The sequence below is a fragment of the Dipodomys ordii genome, unplaced genomic scaffold, assembly GCF_000151885.1.
Source record: "Dipodomys ordii isolate 6190 unplaced genomic scaffold, Dord_2.0 Scaffold45, whole genome shotgun sequence".
NCBI classification, from domain to species: domain Eukaryota; kingdom Metazoa; phylum Chordata; class Mammalia; order Rodentia; family Heteromyidae; genus Dipodomys; species Dipodomys ordii.
Window position 1 is genome coordinate 5,997,371 of NW_012267261.1, and position 20,720 is coordinate 6,018,090.

The following is a 20,720-nucleotide window of genomic DNA, read 5'->3' on the forward strand; positions in this document are numbered from 1 at the left end:
AAAGCCAGCCCGGGCAGGAGAGACCGTGAGACTCCTATCTCCAATAAACCACCAGAAAACTGGAAGTGGCGCTGTGGCTCAAGTGGTAGAGCGCTCGCCTTGAGCTGAGGGACAGCACCCAAGCCCAGAGTTCAAGCCCCACGACTGACAAAAAAAAAAAAAAAAAGAAGGATCTCAAGGTCAACCTTGGGCAAAAATATAAGATCCTATCTGAAATATAACTAAAGCAAAAAAGGGCATGAATTAAGTTAGTGGCTGCCTAACAAGCATGAGGCCCCAAATTCATCAAACTAATATAAAAGGTTGCTAAGGTACATTATACGGAAATGTTATAATGAAACTTCCTGTATACAACTAATGTATGCTAGTGAAAAAACTTTTTAAATTTCCAAAAATGCAAAAAAAGGTATGTATATTCATGTGACTGAGATAAATACATTTCATAATTACTCTGTACCAAGTACTAGTTTACACATCTAACATCATTACTAAAACATGCAAATAGAGTTCAATAATCAATTTGACTTACCTTTCTAATGGAATATAGTGAGCTCATAATTGATACTATAGACATAATCACAATGGCTAGAGCATAGTAATAGTATTCATCAGTGCTCCACAGTATAACACTGAACAGCTGAAAAATGTAAAATGGATTGAGAACCTAGAAAACAAGATTTTAAAAAGTTAAATTGAGACATTTACAAGCATGTACATATTCTACCTATTCATTTGAGAAGTTACCAATCAGAAACAAAGGATAAGCTCCCTAGTCTCCCTAGTATTCTAAAGAGTGAGACATGATATTAATGTATTCTTATTTACCATTAAATTACTAAAATCTGGTTAAATAAGATTAAATTTTTGTATCTATTTAGATTCATACTAAACACAGATTCAGATAGAAAAGACTAAACTTATCTGTTCTGCATTCCCTTTTGTAATAAGTACATTTGTTTCCAAATTACTTCTGTTCTCATCCAGTAAAAGATATAAAACTCCTAAACAGAAAGTGGAGCTATGGCTCAGGTGGTAGAGTGCCAGGCTTGAGCAAAAAAGCTAATGGACAGTGACCAGTACAAGCAAAATCAAACAAACAAACCCTTCTTAGCCAGGCGCTCAAGCCTGTTACTCCTAGCTACTCAGGAGGCTGAGATCTGAGGATCCCAGTTCAAAGTCAGTCCGGGCAGGAAAGTTTGTGAGTCTTTTTTTTTTTTTTTTTTTGTCCCATCGTGGGGACTGAACTCTGGACCTGGGCACTGTCCCTCAGCTCTTCAGCTCAAGGCTAGTGCTCTACCACTTGAGCCACAGCGCCACTTCTGGCTTTTTTTTTTCTGCTTATGTGGTGCTGAGGAATGGAACCCAGGGCCTCATGCATGCAAGGCAAGTGCTCTACCACTGAGCCACCTTCCCAGCCCTGTGAGAGTCTTATCCCCAATTAACAACCAGAAAATCGGAAGTGGCACAAGTGCTCAAGTGGTAGAGCACTAGCCTTGAGCTGAAGAGCTGAAGGAGTTCGGGCCCCATACCATGACTGACAAAAAAACAACAAAAAAACCTTAATTGGAGGAAAGATAAAAATGGGTTAAATTGTTTTGTTTTTGAAAAAGCCAGTCACCAGTGGCTCAACCTGTAATCCTAGCTACTTAGAAAACTGAGATCTGAGGATCGCAGTTTAAAGCCTCCCTCAGCCTCAACAGCAAAGTCTGTGAGATGCTTATCTCCAAGACACTACTCAGAAAAAGCCAGAAGTGGCACTGTGGCTCAAGTGGTAAAGTGCTAGCTCAGGGACAGAGCCCAGGCCCTGAGTTCAAGCCTCGGACTGAAGAGGGGGGAAAAAAAAGATGTGCCAGGCACTGGTGGCTCACACCTATAATTCTAGCTACTCAGGAGGTTGAGATCTGAAGATCATGGTTCCCAGACAGTCCAGGCAAGAAACTTCATGAGACTTTTATCTCCAATTAACCACCAAAAAATTAGAAATGAAGCTGTGGCTCACAGTGGTAGAGTGCTATCCTTGAGCAGAAGAGCTCAGGAGAGCCCTGAGATCAAGCCCCACAACCAACAAAAAATAAATGAGAAAACCCTAGCAGTAACTTTACCCTGTTTCGTGGTATTTTATCAACTTCATTAATATCCTCCGAATGGCTTAAAATGGATATTATTACTTCTCAAAGCATTTTCACATATATATAACCTCAAATCTAAAGGAGACACTCAAAGAATTTGTCTATAATATTAGATAAAAGTCAGCAGATTAGATACTATTTTGAAAATAAACTATATAACTTATGGGTAGGGACAGGAAGGAAAAACTGGGAGAGAGCAAGGGAAAAGATGACATTGTCATAAAAAGAAATGTATTTATTACCCGACATGCAACTATAATCCCTCTGTACATCACCTTTATAATAATAAAAAATTGAATTTGCTTTTAAAGTCAGTAGAAACAATGTTTTCTAAATACCAAAGATGGATGTGGGTGTTGATGGCTCAGGCCTGTAATCCCAGTGTCTCAGATCCCAGCTTGGATCTGAAAGATCACAGTTAAGGTGCAGCCTGGGCAGAAAAGTTTGCTAGACTCTCTCTCCAAAATAACCAGCCAAAAGCAAGGATGAAGCATGGCTCAAGTGGCAGAGTGCCAGCCAAGCAAGCAAGCTGTCCAAATGTAAGAACCCCAGTACCACCAAAAAATAATATGGTTACTGATGAGACAACATTACAAATCAGGCTTTCTGCATTCCTTATCATTATAGTATGGTATTTATGTAGACAACATTATACTGTAAAAAACTAATGACAAGTGACTGTTTTCCAGATTGCTAGTCATCCAATACAACTAAGTCTCTTTACCAAAAAACAAACCCAAGATTGACAAGCTTTGTTCTGCTAAGCAGTTTACAGTAGTAATTATAACCTCCTTTACATTTCCATTCACAGACCTTTATTCATGCCACCATGACCCTTATAATTGAACCTTCATATCAACTTGTTTCCTTTCCAACTCCCAGTGTAAGTCCTTAAGGACAAATCATGTTACATGTTCATTTCCAAACTTCTAGGAAAACGCTTAATTTGCAATAATGTACCAGGATATACATAATGTGAAGAAAAGATAGTAGAAAAAAATTCTTAGAGAAAAACATTTCCTACACAGGGAACAGAAAAGGTTTCTATTTCTATTTCTCCTTGTTCTATTCCACCAAACAAAAATCAATTCTTTGGGTTTTTTTGTTTTGTTTTGTTTTTTTGATAAGTCATGGGGCTTGAACTCTAGGCCTGAGCTCTTCAGCTCAAGACTAGTACTCTACCACTTGAGCCACAGTATCACTTTCAGTCTTTTCTGTTTATGTGGTGCTGAGGAATCAAACACAGGGCCTCATGCAGGGAAGGCAAGGACTCTTCGCTGAGCCACCTTCCCAGCCCCAAAATTCAATTCTTGATAAAACAAATAAAGACAAGTATATACATCTGTAAGACAGAATAAGTTCAAAATGCACAACTTCTTGTAAGGAAAAGAAATCTTTGTAAGGAAAGCAAATGAAGGGGAAAAAAAAAACACCTTTCTCTTGCCTTCTAAGGAAAGGAGAACAAATAGAAGTTAAGAAGCAGAAATCCAAGTACAGCTAGGCATTGGTGGCTCATGCCAGTAATCCCAGCTACTCAGGAAGCTGAGATCTGAAGATCTAGGTTCGAGCTCAGCTCAGGCAGAAAAGTCCCTGTGAGACTCTTATTGCTAATTAACCACTCAAAAACTGGAAGTGGAGCTGTGGCTCAAAGTGATAGAGTGCTAACTTTGAACAAAAAAAGAGCTCAGGGGCAGCTCACAGGCCCTAAATTCAAGCCCACAATAAAAAATAAAAGAATCAAGAACACCTTAGTACTTAATCATGACTTTCCAAACTGATTTATCTACTCATTACAAATGCTGATCTATAAACACATACACATATCCATACATACAAAATAGTCTTACCTCTTTAATTAGAAGCTTAAAAACAGAAGGCACTTTCACAGCAATCTCATTTATTCCATAAAGCAATTTTCTATAACAGGAAAATACAATAATAGTGTTAGGTTGAATTATATAATAGTGTAATTTAAGAAAGGCATCGTATTAGATAAAGTTCAAACCACAGACTGTTCTTAAATTCTTGTTTCTAAAAGCCTGTGTTCTATGACTAAAATTCTCTACCTTGAAAAAAAATTTTGTGTACAATATTTAAACAAAGAAGTCAACACTAAGTAATTGCATGGTTTGCATTTTATTTCACTATCTCATGTCTTTACATTCATCGAGTTTTTCTCACTTGTCAATAATAAACCATGCTAGCACAGACTCTTTTCTCCATCCTTGAATAGGTCTTAACAAGATCTATATTACAATTAATTTTTTTTACAAAAGGTAAATCTGAGAATCCTGTACTATTTTTCTAACAAGGATATTGGTACTAAAAGTGTTGATTTCAAATTCCGTATATTTTAGAACACAACACTTTAAAAAAAACATTAGGGACTCACTTGCCTAGGACTGAGGCCCTATGGTTATCCCCAATTCTGCCAAAAAAAGAGAAGAGAGGGGAGGGGAGGGGAAAAGAGAAGGGAAGGGAAGGGAAAAGAGAAGGGAGGGGAGGGGAGGGGAAAAGAGAAGGGAAGGGAAGGGAAAAGAGAAGGGAGGGGAGGGGAGGGGAAAAGAGAAGGGAAGGGAAGGGAAAAGAGAAGGGAGGGGAGGGGAGGGGAAAAGAGAAGGGAAGGGAAGGGAAAAGAGAAGGGAGGGGAGGGGAGGGGAAAAGAGAAGGGAAGGGAAGGGAAAAGAGAAGGGAGGGGAGGGGAGGGGAGGGGAGGGAAAAAAGAGAAAAGAAAAAGAGGAAAGGAAATGGTTGCTTAAATCCTCCCACTTAATTCCTTATAATTGGACTTTCTATATGATATAGTAACTTTTGCCTTTTATACAGTTAAGTCTAAATTTTTTATTCTAGCCCTTTTTGGGGGGAGGGGGACATGCTATAGTTGTAATAGAAAATTTATAATTGAGCCAAACTAGAGTCATGACTCAAGCATTAAGGCACTGGATGATCAAGCTAGCTAAATAAAAATACACAGTCTTGAGTTAAAGCCCCAATACCAGTGCAGAAAAAAATATTATAATATGAAAATAACTTTTACCTTTAAACTAAGACACAGTGGCATACTTTTATGCTTTAACGAAGAATAACACAATGAAAAAAAGTATGGCTCCCAACTTGTGGTAAGTCTGAGCTCATGCTTACAATTCCAAGTATTTCAGAAAATCTAAGATGCTACCAACTTACAAAACATTCCACTATTTTATATATGATCAACATAAAACTTTGTTGAGCAAAGAATGGTACCTACCAACTATATGACACACCTCAATTTCAGAGAGCAAAATGCAGGAAGTTTTGCACCTTAGAGTTGATGAAATATGGTATAACTTCAAGAATATCACCTTCAACAAAGCTTTAACTTTCTGTAACTTTTTTCCTTTTTTCTTTTTTTTTTTTCTGCCAGTCGTGGGCCTGAACTCTGGGCCAGGGCGTTGTCCCTCAGCTCTTCAGCTCAAGGCTAGCACCCTACCATTTGAGCCACAGCACCATTTCCAGCTTTTTCTGCTTATGTGGTGCTGAGGAATAGAACTCAGGGCCTCATGCATGCAAGGCAAGCACTCTACCACTGAGCCACCTTCCCAGCCCAACTTTCTATAACTCTTAAACTGAGTTTTACTCAAATAAGATAGCAGTTGGTTCTCAACTACTAGTCAATAATCTTTAAATACCTGCTAATATATATATAAAATAATGGATAGGCTATATATACTCCTAAATAAAGGAATTTTGAGAAGAGGTCTAACTTTAGTTTGATAAAAATTACCTGTAGGCATGCATCCCCTTTGTCAGTCCTGCACTATGCTTTTCATAAATTGACGTACAAGAAACACCTTCATCCAGTCCCCTAAATAAATCCAAAGTTTTTACTTTAAACAAAGTTTCAAATATCCAAATTTCTTAATGCCTCATTTTTCTACATGCCTGATTTTAGAACCTCCTTCCAAACTTCTTAAAAATCCTTAACAAAAATGTAGAAATAACAGACGAGAATCTTTAAAGTCTCAAATTCTTAAGATAAACAATAATGGTCTAAATCTCAAACACAACAACCAAGTTATCAACTGCATTTATCAAATGAAAAGATGACAACTCAACTTTAATGTAGTAACATATTCCTTTAACATGGTGCCAAAACTGAGATAATAATTAAATTAATAAAATTTAAGGTAAAAAATGTAAGTAATTTGAGAATTCTAAACTACAGATTAAAAAGTTTTTATCAACATAGGTTCTCCTTTACAATATTAAGCCTAAAAGAAATCCTATTCATCATCTTCCATCTCCACAAAAGCAACAAAATAAATCTTTTCCTTAGCTAGTTGCATACCTAGGTTAAAAGGACAGAATTTTAAGTCAGAGTCAATGTCTAAGGCTTATCATAATTCTAACTAGCATCCAACTAACACATCTATTTTCCCAAAATATCTTAAATATACTTAACATTTTAATGGAGATACCAGCCAAACAACTCCAAAGCAAAGAGAATAGTAGACGTACTTAATTCTAATCCTTTTCCAAATAGGAAAGCTAAGTCTCATATTGATTTCACTGAGATAAGTTGAAACTTTGTAAGTATTCTATAACTGACAGAAATTACATAGAAAATATATTTAAAAAATTTTCCCCACTGAAATTGATAACCTTTCCAGAAGGCACCAAGAACCAGCATGCTCCAATATTAATGTTTTAGCAAAGTGGCAGCTTATTTACAATTTCATTTAAAGCAATAATTCTAAATCAAGATTTTTAGAATTCAGTATGTGAAAATGCTTCGGCTCATGTGTCTGATGAAAAATCTAGGAATTTATGTAAATATTCATGATTCTTGATTCTTCTGTTAGATTTAAGATATGTGAATGTTTATAATAACCCTTTGAACAAGAACAAAAAAACACTAAATCCTCAGCAAGGTAACACTGGAGGACTGCCTACGCCCAGTAATGTGGGGACAGTATAAATCCCATATTTTAAAGAAAAACATACAAATTCAGCAATTAGATGATGAACTCATCACACAAAAGATAAATTTTAAGAGATTAATCCTGTTTGTCCTACCCAAAGATGACCTGTTTGCCTATGCCCTATACTCTAGCTAAACAGTTTAAAAGTAAGTTTCTAACTCTCTATGACTTGACTTCTCAAAACTGAATGGGACTGCTAACAAATCAGGAAGTCATGATTCAGATACTCGAAAACATAGGGGCTGTAAGTGTGGCTCAGTGGTACAGTCCCTATTTATTAGTATTCTTGAGTCAATATCTAAGTTTGATCTCCAACACAAGCACACCATAAAAAATATCTAAGCGTTGCCAGGCGCTGGTGGCTCATGCCTGTAATCCTAGCTACTCAGGAGGCTGAGATCTGAGGATCATGGTTCAAAGCCAGCCCAGACAGGAATGTACATGAGACTCTTATCTCCAATTAACCACCAGAAAACCAGAAGTGGCACTGTGGCTAAAGTGGAAGAATGTTCTTGCCTTAAGCTGAAGAGCTCAGGGACAGTACCCAGGCCCAGAGTTCAAGCCCTAAAACTGACAAAAACAAAACAAAACATCACATCTAAGTCAGCTGAGTGCTGGTGGCTCGGTCTTTAATTCTTGCTACTCGGGAGGATGAGAGCTGAGGGTGAAACCAGTGCAGGCAGGAAAGTCCAAGTAAGATGGCTCAAAGTTGTAAAGCACTAGTCTTGAGCAGAAAAGCTAAGGGACAACACACAGACCCTGAGTTTAAGATCCCCAACACACACAGACACACACACACAAATATGTATGTCAAAACTTAAGGTACAGATATACTCAAATTCTCTTTGAAGTAAAAATGAAAAAGCAATTAGTCTTGGAGGATTTTGTTATCACAGTGCTGCTAAAGGCTTTCACCATGTATTCCTCCCAGTGTGGCTTCAAACTTGAGATCCCATGCCTCAGCCTCCCAGGTACTGGAATTACAAGTATAACACACCTGGATTATTTCTAAATTTTATGTAAAATTTAGGTACAATTTCCTTTAAAAAAAAAACACAGTAACTCTTCAAATAACACTGGTGAATTATCAGGGAATACAGTTACACAAAAACTTCCTTAATTTTATGTAACACTAGAACAAATTCTCTTTTTAGTGTACATTTATAATATGGTACAAGCAAAAGAAAGGTACTTACTTTAAGAAATCAAAATTGTGAATGGTATCATTCCAGAAATATTTTACACTATGGTGGGTGAAATAACGAATCTGTAGAATATACACAAATGTTACAAAGAACTTATCATTGCTTATTATAATATGTAATGTTTCTTCTATTAATACCTAAACTTAGTGATATTTTATATGCATATAAAAATGTTATCTTAGGCAGTAACTACAAAGTATAAGCTATATGACAGTATAAAGTGTTAACTGGTTTTAAAGAAAATTTGACACTGATCACAATACCTGTTGTGACTGAGTCTGTGAATATTTATTCATTTCATGGCTAGTATCTTCAGCAGGATTCTCAGTTAAATGGACTGCATGGCCATTTGAAATCTTATTAGCTATAGATTTTGGATTAACAAATGGGTGACTTTCCAGAGAAAGAAAGCGAATTTTTGCACAAAACCACATTTTGAATTCATCCTTAGGAGAACGAGAAAAAGGTCAAGAATCAGTTATATATATACATATACACATACACACACATTACAAAACTGCCTATATTTTCATTTAATTCCCATTCTTTACATATTTAATCATCTCTTATTGAAAAAGCATCGTTTGGAGTCTTTAACTCCCATTACCTACAATGAGGAACAGGAAATGTTTCTTTTTTTTTCTATTTTTTCCCTACTTTATCCTGTTGTACTAAAATAAATCCTTGATAGATTTTTTTAAAAAGCCTCATTTCCTACTCACTAAACTTCAAAAGATGAATCAATTCAAACATACTTTCATTGCTCACCAATTTTATACTTCACCAGTTTAATAAATACTAGTCTATTCCATTGAATATTACAATTCCTTAATTGACCCACCTACATATGAACACTAGATATTAAAACCTCTCATAAAATGCTAATCCAATTAATTAAAAAAAAACTCCTGAGATATAGGAGCATCATACATTAGATAGGCAGCTAGTCTATCTGAGGCATAGTCCAATCAGTGGAGATCTGGGCTCTAATCCTAAAGTGCCAGTACCTTAAAAGGTTAAGTCTTAACTCTCAGGGTAAGCTAGGTCAGTATTCAATTTTCACAAGGAAAAAGAGAGAGGAAAAGAAAGAGAGTGAGAGAAAGGAACTCAGAACAACCTCTAAGGGTTATCAAGAGCTATAAAAGGAAGTGAGTAACCTGATCATCTTTAAGATTTCCTTAAATTCTAGTCATTATAAAAATTTTCACCTCAGTTAGGCACTGGAAACTCATGACTATAATCCCAGCTACTCAGGAGGCTTAGATCTGAAGATTACAGTTCAAAGCCAGCCTAGGCAGGAAAATCCATGAGACTTTTTACCTCCAATTAATCACTAGAAAACCAGAAGTGGCACCATGGCTGAAAGTGGGAGGCACTAGCCTTGAGCAAAAAAAAGCTCAGGGATAGTGCCCAGGCCATGAGTTCAAGCCCCATCACCAACCAAAAGAAAAAAAATTAACTTCAAATAGATATTTTATAAATATTAACTAGAGAAAGATTCTTCATTATCTCCTAGCAATTGTGTTCCACTAAATATTACTTTGAACAAAGCACATGCAAAATCATTATTTTACTCCTGGAATATTCAATAAATGCGTGGACTTACAGTAGTCCTCAGCAGCACCACTTCACAGTCTTTAATTGCAGCTCTGATACAGGTTGCTTTCACCCGCCACTCTGGCATCCAGTAGAGGAGCAGGAGGAGAAACCCACCAGTGCAAATCACTCCTAAAGAAACTATGGCAAGTTTCCAGCGACTCAAATTATAACCATAAATCTCCTGCATGAACACAGTAATCACATAATAATTATCAAATGATACAGCAAATGAATTCACACTTTCCTTGTTTCCAAAATTGTCTTAAAGTATCACAAACTAAATATTTAGTCATAAACTAAGTATTTTTAATCTATAATTCACCTTTAAACTTTGTTTCTAATAACTTCTAGTCTAAATTACACTTTTAATAGTAAAATTTGTTAGTATTTACACTTTATGGTTTTATTACTGATCTGCTTTATAAGTTCTTTCCCATTAACAGCATATTCTTTAATATGTTCTTACTTTTTATGTTTTAGTAATTCTTCCAGAATATACATTGCTACAAACTAAATTTCTAAACTTCATTTTGGAATAATTTCACATCTGCAGAGAAGTTACAAAAATATTAGTTTTTGTTGTTCTTGATGTTTTGCTAGTAGTGGGACCTAGTATTTACTCAGCTGGATCTCTACCACTTCAGCCATACTTTTGGTTCTTCTGTTTGCTGGTTAGTTTTAGAGGGAGAGACTTTCCTGCCTGGATGGCCTCGAACCAGCACCCTCCAGATCTCAGCCTTCTGATTGGCTAGGATTATAGGCATGAGCCTCTAGTACTCCAATTATTATAGAGCTCTTATAGATCTTTAGACCTCTTGTCCAGTTTCCCCTAATGTTAGGATCTTGGTACTCTTGGCTAGGCAGGCACTCTACTACTACTTGAGCCACAACTTAGCCCCTCCCCTTTTATGTTTTAGTTTCTCTGTGTGTGTGTATATGTGTTGCAGGGGTGACCTGAGGCTCAACTCAGGGTTTAACACTGTTGTCCCTGAGCTTTTATTCCTCAAGACTAGGTGCTCTCTACTTGAGTCCCAGCTCTATCTACTTTCAGCTTTTTAGTGGTTAATTTGGGATAAGAGTTTCATGAACTTTCTTGCCTTTGCTGGCTTTGAACTAGAATCCTCAGATCTTGGCCTCCTGAGTAACTAGGATTGCAGTAGTGAGCTACTGATGTCCAGTCTTTATTTTTCAGATAGTATCTCATCATTTTGCCTGGGTCTGGCTTCAGATTCTGATCCACTTACCTGTTCATTCATGCTAACTTTTTGCTAGGGCTGGCTTCAAACTGATCCTCTCAATCTCCACCTTTAAGCGAGTATCTGGGATTACAGGTATGAGCCACTGCACCCAGGCATAGAAATGGTCTCATTACAACTACCATAGGGATTTCCAGATGTAACAAATCAAAATGCAGAGGTCTTAAATTTCAAATAAGAAATGAATTTTTTGTCTATCTCATAAAACATTTGAAACATATGCCAAAAATTTATTCCTTGGTATTTGAAATTCACATTTAAAACATCTTTTATTTTACCTGACATAGCCCCACTCTAGCTCCATAACTAAAACAAGGTTTTTTTGTTAGTGTTTTTCCAATTAAGTTGGTTTTTCAACTATACTAAAACTGAAAATCTTTTTTTACAGTATTTTAAAATATTTATTAAAGAAATCAAAAGATAAAAAAATCTTTATCGATTTTTACAAAATACATTGCAAACGGCAAAATGGTGAGACAACGCCAATGCAGCAGCGATACTCACAAGACAACATGTTGGCAATGAACTTTACAACTTCAGAGGGTGCATTGTGGGAGAGGGAAAGTGGGAGAAAAATGAGGGAGGGGGTAACAGTGCTTGACAAGAAATGTACTGACTACCTTATATAACTGTAACCACTCTGTACATCACCTTGACAATAAAATTAAATTTAAAAAAAATTTTTTAAAGAAAAAAATACATTGCAAACATGTTTCATCAGATACTGTAAACTGAAAATCTTTATTAGGGATTTTATTTTATTATTAGCTAGTGTAATATCTTCAATTACCAAATGCCAAAGCATACTTCTCCAAGTTTTAGCCATAAGAAATGAATTACATTTAAGCCAACAAATACAGATACTACTACATAATCTCAATTCAAAAACACAGGATAAGAGGGAAAAAAAAAAACACCTCACTGACTTTTTTTTTCCAGTCATGGGGCTTAAACTCTCTGAGCTTCTTTTGCTCAAGGCTAGCGCTTTACCACTTGAACCACAGCGCCACTTCCAGCTTTTTCTGTTTATAAGGTGCTGAGGAATCAAACCCAGGGCCTCATGCATACAAGACAAACACTCTACCACTGAGCCACCTTCCCAGCCCCTCTACTGAGATTGTAAACTGTACTTTTCTACTTTCTATGAAAAAATATCACATACTTCACAAGTAAAGCATGAAAGCTGATTACCATTTCATCTTCTTGACCCTGGTTGATAGTCTTCCTTTCTTCTCTGTCCATATCTACAGTGATTTGAAAAGTTTGTGCTTCACAACACTTGAAGATAACTGAGGGAATAAACAAATGTTGGTGAATTTTTTTTAAATCTCAATAGACTTAACTTCATTCTACAATTGCCTTAAAGTATTCTGACTTTTTAAAGTCCCAATAACTATTTAACTTCATTCTACAATTGTCTTTGAAAATATTTTAGTTAAATAGTAATTCTTCCAAGACAATGTTGAATACTTCCTAATTTTCTTCTATAGCTTTTTTTTTTTTCCAGAGCTGAGGACCGAACTCAGGGCCTTGTGCTTGCTAGGCGGGTGCTCTTCCAGTGAGCTAAACCTCCAACCCCTTCCTAATTTTCTTATAATACAAGTCCATTTGATATAATTAAGTTGGTTCTCTTGGCAATTCAACAGTATGTTAACTAAAACTAAGAACATTGCATTGATACACCTATACTTGCTATAGACTTGATTCAGAACAATTTAAATTCTAAGAAAACCTATTATAAAATCGTCCTTTCTCATTCCCCAGATTCAAGAAGTAGTCTTAAATTTAACCCCTTGATTTAAAATGCTTTATAGAATTCAACTTATGCTTTGAACTAGAGTAAAGAATTAACAACACATCAACAGGGAAAACAACTCCAAAACCTCTCAAGATTATTCATCACCCAACCGATGCTTGCTTAGCAGTAATACCATGGCAATTCCAGGTCAAGAGTCCATAATTACTATGGCAGGAACACTCTTACTGAGAACACTTAACTGACCACCTATCCCAATTCCAAGTTCACTAAGAAAACTTCCAATGGTCTTAAACTACCCATGGAGTTTGGCTAGGGAGAAAACTCACAAGCCTCACAAACATATTTTTCCATATTTTTCTGCAATTCAATTACATCTTCAACAACCTTTTCAAGATTTGCAAAGTACAAAACAATGCCATTTTGTTTCCAATTGTTTTTGCTTCTTAGGAAACATGCATCTCATCCCTTATTTGCAATAACTAATATATGTCTAGAACAAGCAGAAAAGGTCAAAAGCTATGTACATATGATCATATAAGGATGATGTGAAGCGAAATGAACCCCAAGATAAGGACAAAAGTGGTTTTTTCTTTCTTGCTCGTTTTTAATTTATTTATAATGTACTATTTGATTTTTTTTGTTTGTTTCTTACGTATGTTCTTCCCCCGTGGTATAATCCCTGTTTTCACTGTATTTGATTCTGGTGCCCTGAATGTTGTATATACATTTTTCTAATTTGGGGAAATAACAAAATGCTGAAATAAGGATATAAGTTGACCCCTGTAAACAATGAGAGGTACAAGACGTATGTTGAAAATGAACTTTACAACTTTGGGGGAGGGAGGGTAGGGTGGAGTTGGAGAGGGAAGGGATGGTAGGGGAAAAACAGAGGAGGTAACAATGTTCGATAGGAAATGTACTCATTACCTTACTCTTGTAACTGTAACCCCTCTGTACAGTATTTTTACAATAAAAAACATTTTAAAAAAAGAAAAAGAAAATACGCATTTCAAGAAAATCTTACCTAACATGTAAGCTTATCTATTTAAATAGATACATCCTTATCTATATATCTTCCCATCGAGGAAGGGCTCGACTAACAAGGAGAATGAAAGAATATGAAATACATAATTTGAAGCTATGAAAACAAAACAATGAAACCTGTTAAAAATTGTTTTGGAAAGGGGGAAGTGACCTAAAAAAAAAAAAAGCAAGCTAATTGAAAAAAAAATAAAAAAAGAAACAAACCAAACACCAGTGGCTCACGCCTGTAATCCTAGCTACTCAGGAGGCTGAGATCTAAGGATCTCAGTTCAAAGGTAGCCAGGCAGGAAAGTTCATGACACTATTCTCTCCAATTAACTACCAGAAATCCAGAAGTAGTGTTGTGGATCAAGTGGAAGAATGCTAGCCTTGAGCAAAAAATGCTCAGGCATAGTGCCCAGGCCCTGAGTTCCAGCACCCAAAAAACAAAAACAAAACCACATACATTCATGAAGGTAATCCTTCTTGCCTTCATAGGAAAGAACTGCCTGGAGATGCTCAAAACTTGTCGCTGTAACTTTATTCTCACATATAGATAACACTGACTTCATTAGAAGTGGGGGAATCTAGTCAGAAGGCTCCCTGTAGAGTATGGAAAATTCCTAGGGATCAATTTAGTCTAAACAAATTGTTAGAGGCAAATGAACTAAATTTCTCCACAATTTCTTCAGAGTACAAAGAAACTTCAGCATTTCCATTTAACATGTCAGAAACCATCTACCCAACTTTGCACAAAATATTATTGTTGTAATCAGGATGGATAATTTTAGCAATGATTTGTTAAGTCATGCTAATTACAGCCAGTGATTTGTGCATCCCAAGGTTCCACCAACCAAGATCAGAAATATTTGAGGGGAGAAAACTCTGAATTTGTACTAAACATATATAGACCTTTATCTTGCCATTATTTCTTAAGAACTACTCATAAAGCACTTTCATTGAATGAGGGATAAGTACTTGACAGATGTCTTAAGACACAAAGCGGGGGCTGGGAAGGTGGCTCAGTGGTAGAGCGCTTGCCTTGCATGCCTGAGGCCCTGGGTTCAATTCCTCAGCACCACATAAGCAAAAAGAAAAAAGCCGGAAGTGGCACTGTGGCTCAAGTGGTAGAGCGCTAGCCTTGAGCTGAAGAGCTGAGGGACAGCACCCAGGCCCAGAGTTCAAGCCCCACGACTGGACCCCCCCCCAAAAAAAAGACACAAAGGTAGGGCATGCAAAGCGAAAATAAAAATACTACACCATATTATATATGGGACTTAAGCAGCCTCAGAATTTGGTATCTGAATAGAATCCTCAAATCAATACCCACAGATACCAACAGACAACTTTATTTAAAATATCAGGATTTTGTTTGTTTTCTGTTTGTTTTGGTTTTGAGACAAGATCCCACTAAGTAGCTTAGAATGGCCTGAAACTCACTTTGTCTTTGAGGCTGGCCTTAAACTAGAAATCCTCTGGCCTCAGCTTCCCTTATTGTTGGATCACAGGCATGTAGCACCAAGCCTGGCAAACTTACCAGTTTTAATCTATAATTCAATTATAAATAGATATAACCCAGATAGACAAAATCTCTTGTACCATCCACAATCATTTGTATAAAAGAGTGAGTTTGAATCCAAAAAAGTTTGAGTTGCTATTACCTCCCTATTTCAGATGCTATAATTCCATTTATGGCCAGTTTGGCACATGGCAGGTAGTCGGAAACACTTGCTTCAATAAATGACCTGATAAGTATAAAGAGCCAAGTAAAAGTCAGATGAAAAATTTTAATCTCATACATTATCTCTCCACATATATCATCAACCAAATAATCAATGAAAAACACTGGGCTCCGTGTCTTTGTGGAAATGGGAAAGTCTTAAAGATATATGATCCAGCTCCTCTAAAAAAAATTGTTAGGTTTTTATTTTTTTATTTATTTTTTTTGGGGGGGTCCAGTACTGGGGCCTGAACTCTGGGCCTGCACGCTGTCCCTCAGCTCTTCAGCTCAAGGCTAGCGCTCTACCACTTGAGCCACAGTGCCACTTCCGACTTTTTTCTTTTTGCTTATGTGGTGCAAAGGAATCGAATCCAGGGCCTCATGCATGCAAGGCAAGCGCTCTACCACTGAGCCACCTTCCCAGCCCCAATTGTTAGGTTTTTAAAAAGAGGTAGCCGAGTAAGAACAACACCACACACGTGGTATTCAGGTAAGGGATAGGTTTGTTTAGTAGACCTGCTGGAACCAGGCAAGGTTGGCACTCCACGAGGCTGGCAAAAGAGGGCTGGCAAAAGAGAGCGTCTGGTCCTGGGTTAGGCCTTATATTGGGGGGGGGGTGTCCAGGTAAAGGGAAGTGGGACCAAGTAAGAGGTGGGACCAGGTGGGAGAAAGGTGTGGCCACATCAGATTCAGATATGACCTCAGCGGATGCAGATGTGACCTCTTCCAGGTGTCCCAGTTGCCTAGGTAACGCAGGCACTGGGTGGGGTCTGCTCGCCATCCAGGAATGGACCTTACACAAATTACATTGCCATTCAAAAATCTTTGGGTAGCCCAGTGCTGGTGGCTCAACACCTGTAATCCTAGCTATTCAGGAGGATGAGATCTGAGGATCACAGTTAGAAGCCAGCCAGGGCTTATCTCCAATAAACTACTCAAAAATGGGAAGTAGTGCTGTGACTCAAGTGGTAGAAAGTGAGCCTTGAGCACAAAGAGCCTCAGGGACAGCACCCAGGCCCAGAGTTCAAGCCCCACAGTGACCAAAAAATAAACAAACAAATAAACAAAACCTTTGAGTAATTTAAGAACAACTTCAAAGGTTGGGAATGTAGCTTAGTGGTAGAGTGCTGTCTAGCATGCATGAAGCCCTTGAGTTCCATTCCTCAGTACCACATAAACAGAAAAGCCAGAAGTAGTGCTGTGGCTCTAGTAGTAGAATGCTAGCCTTGAGCTAAAGAAGCTCTGGGACAGCGCCCAGGCCCTGAGTTCAAGCTCCAGGACTAGCAACAGCAGCAGCAACAACAACAAAAAAAAGAACCACCTTCTCAGTTTTGGGCAGTGCTTGGGCCCTGAAGCATCCTATTATTCCAATGTGGTAATAATGATCCACTAAATCAATTTGACTTGAGGCAGAAAAATTCTCAAAGGCTACCTACTTTGGATTTTTAAAAAATAAAGCAAGTCCAAACTCTTTCTCTATGAAAAAGATCTGCAGTCATTGTTTGCATGTATCATAGTGGAAGCCACCTAAAAAAAAAAAATCAAAAACTAAAAAACCTACAGCCTGGGGCTGGGAAGGTGGCTCAGTAGTAGAGCGCTTGCCTTGCGTGCATGAGGCCCTGGGTTCAATTCCTCAGCACCACATAAGCAAAAAGAACAAAGTCGGAAGTTGCAGTGTGGCTCAAGTGGTAGAGTGCTAGCCTTGAGCTGAAGAGCTGAGGGACAGCGTGCAGGCCCAGAGTTCAGGCCCCAGGACCGGACCCAAAATAAAAAACCTATAGCCACTGTAAGCTGTGGAACCTGAACCTAAAGCATCCCAATATTCATGGTAAGATGTAAGAGGGACCCCCCACACACACACACAAAAAAAAAGTGCAATAAAATGACAAATTCTTTCCACAGTAGTTGAAAATTATAAACAGATTCAAGTTCAACTAATACTAGGCAAAAAAAAAAAAAACCTAAGCAAACTGCTTCCCAAAAAAGTGCAAGAAAAAAAAAAAAACTAAAAGCAACTAGAAAGAAAAAAAAAGCATTTAGATAAGAATGACATTATGGGGGCTGGGAAGGTGTCTCAGTGGTAGAGTACTTGCCTTGCATGCATGAGGCCCTGGGTTCGATTCCTCAGCAACACAAGCAGAAAAAAAAAAGCCAGAAGTGGTGCTGTGGCTCAAGTGGTAGAGTGCTAGCCTGGAGGTGAAGAGCTGAGGGACAGCGCCCAGGCCCAGAGTTCAGTCCCACTACCGGACCCCCCCCACAAAAAAAAGAATGACATTATGCTGTTGTATACTGCTGAGAGCTGTGAGACTATATTCTATAGTCTGCATCCTTGCAAACTGATTCCAGAGTGGCAGAAGGGCCCAATCCCGGAGAGACTCTGGAACTAAAAATAGTAGGTGGATAGCAGGTAGGGTACTGACAGGCAGGTGCAAGCTGTTGACTGGGTAGTTTAGAGGCAACTCCATGGATTCTACCATGGGGAAGCAAAGGGGCAACTTGAGCTGGGTTTCAAGACTGCTTTGCCAATTGGTGCTGCCAGAAACCAATGTGTGCTCCAAGTGTAAGTTGTTTCCAGTCAGGTACCAGCTAACTCCTGTAATCCTAGCTACTCAGGAGACTGAGATCTGAGGATCCCAGTTTGAAGCCAGCCTGGGCTCATTAAAGTCAATGAGACTCTTCTCTCCAATTAACCACCAATTTTTTTTTTTAAGTGGAACTCTGAATCAAGTGGTAGAGTGCTAACCTTGAGCAAAAAAGCTCAGGCCCTGAGTTCAAGCCCCAGGAACAAACACATAAATACACACACACACACACCCCAAAAGTTGATTCCAGAAGCTCTAAAAGTAGACTTGAGGATTCTACTATTGCAAGAACTAGGAGATAAACATTTACTTTCTGACCCTGCCACTAAGGATCCTGCTGTTTGACATTGCCCATTTATAAGAAGATGAGCATACTAGCAATTCCAGTGAAATGACACAAATTCCCAAAGATATTGGGAAGTGTATGCCAAGAGAATCCTATTATGTGGCAGTTGTATTTATAAGGTTACATAACAGCTCTTCAAGAAGCATAAATATTGACAACTCTGACTCCATAAAAGGCTCAAGTCCACTGCTCAACCTACTATATAGCAGTACTTTGGGCAAACTCTTTAATTCATGTAACTTTTGTTGTTGGTTTTCGAATCTTACTCTTCTACATCCTTATCTTTTAGCCTTGCTTACAAATAATGTCTCACTTTTATAAATCCTATTTTTCCCGTGTAAGAAATTTTATCAGATCAGTAGGCACATGTTTATAATTTTAAAGAACATCTATTAAAACTTAATGTTTTCATTAAGGCCACATACTTACAACTACTTAAAAACTTTTCTACTATATCTTGACTAAGTTCATCTTAGTCTATCCTACCAATATTCTGATCTCCCACAATTAAAGAACATAGCAAAAACTACTTTGATTATTTATAAATCAATTTTAACAACCTATTTTCATACTTTTCTAAATTATTGACCATTCAAGCCCCACGACCGACAAAAAAAAAAAATAAAACTATATAGAGCACTAAATTATTGACCATATCATTACTTTATCCAGAATTGAATTGCTTTTTAAGTAAAATCCTTTTCCTATAAATTTTGCCATAGTTAGTAAATTGTGAAAAATAATTTAAATGTAAAACTGCTCGTTAAGTCAACTATTACTCACTTTAAGCATATTATATACATCATAGGAAATAAACAAGAATTCACTCTTCACCTAAAGTTTTAAAGAACTCCAAAATAACAATTTTCCAACATACTTAAATTTAAAACATATACATATCATAAATGTTTACTTAAAATTTGAAAACATGTACATAAATAGAAAGCCTCTAACATTTCAGTGACACCACAACTATATTAAAAAAATGAGATACACTGCTTATCAAAATGTGTATTATCAAAATGCATATTATTCTCACATAATCAGATATTTAAAGCATTAATAGCAAAACTTAAAATAATACTTAAAGTGTAGCTTTAGTGATTTGCTAGAGCATATGTGTTAAAGTCAATCTCACCATCACAAAAAATAAAAGAAATTTTTCTTACCAATAGCACTATACCATCATTCCTCAAATGCTGACACAGGGGCTTTCAGAAGCTGGCTCTTTAAAATAAAAACAAAACTAAGCATAAAAATCCATTCAAGTTTGAGAACTGTATGTCAAATACTTCTTTTTAAACTGCTTTAAAAATGATTAAGGCATCTGAATTTAGAATTTTAAAAAAAAATTTATACAGGCTTTTAAGAGATGTATTCTTCTGCTGACACTGGCAGAGCTATTATCTGAATAACCCTATCTTGCTAACTCACTGAAGTTCCAATTCCACAGCACGCGGCAGAGTCTTGATGTTATCTAAATAGCAAAGAGCTTATAGGCTATTGTGCTTAACCAAACCCTTCCTTGAGTTTACAATGAATTTGATTTGCTGTTTAAAAGAAAAAAAAAAAGCAGTACTGGACAAAGTGACGCTACCAGGAATAAATATCACTAATAAATCTCACTTGTTTTCCTTTAAGTTTACTTCCCCCACCCCGTATTATGTAATCACTAATTAGGACTTTGGGTAAGCTTTAGCCTAGGCTAAAAGTTAATCAAATCGCACTTCCTAAAACAAGATTAGCTGATTTCCTCAGGTTATCTTTGTTTCAAACCTGAACTTTTTATGAGCTACAACATAAACACTGAGATGTAATGTAGCTAGGGTTCAGTGGAAAGCCACTTGCCTAACAGTAATACTGTAGTAGTTAACTATATAGAGTTTTGAGTTCTTAAAAAAAGATAATCTGCATAGTTCCCTAGAATTCCAAGTAGATATCCACAAAGTAACACTGAGGGGCTGGGGAGGTGGCTCAGTGGTAGAGCACTTGCCTTGCATGCATGAGGCCCTGGGTGCAATTCCTCAGCACCACATAAGTAAAAAGAAAAAAGCCGGAAGTGGCGCTGTGGCTCAAGTGGTAGAGCGCTAGCCTTGAGCTGAAGAGCTGAGGGACAGCGCCCAGGCCCAGAGTTCAGGCC

General features: G+C 37.3%; 1 protein-coding gene across 4 annotated transcripts in view; it reads right to left on the reverse strand.

Moving 5' to 3' along the window:
• The window catches only part of Atp13a3 (ATPase type 13A3), a 100,060-nt gene that overhangs the window by 57,514 nt on the left and 21,826 nt on the right, over positions 1-20,720 (reverse strand). For 2 of the 4 annotated variants that reach the window (XM_013019428.1, XM_013019431.1), the window contains exons 2-9: positions 19,750-19,807; positions 12,342-12,439; positions 9,902-10,075; positions 8,559-8,741; positions 8,287-8,357; positions 5,893-5,973; positions 3,977-4,046; positions 530-664 (exon numbers count right to left, since the gene is read on the reverse strand). In XM_013019428.1, coding sequence (XP_012874882.1) covers positions 530-664; positions 3,977-4,046; positions 5,893-5,973; positions 8,287-8,357; positions 8,559-8,741; positions 9,902-10,075; positions 12,342-12,392 — 765 coding nt within the window. In that variant the 5' untranslated portion in view covers positions 12,393-12,439; positions 19,750-19,807. The remainder of the gene's footprint in view (positions 1-529; positions 665-3,976; positions 4,047-5,892; positions 5,974-8,286; positions 8,358-8,558; positions 8,742-9,901; positions 10,076-12,341; positions 12,440-19,749; positions 19,808-20,720) is intronic. The other 2 variants (XM_013019430.1, XM_013019429.1) reach the window with 1 other exon arrangement.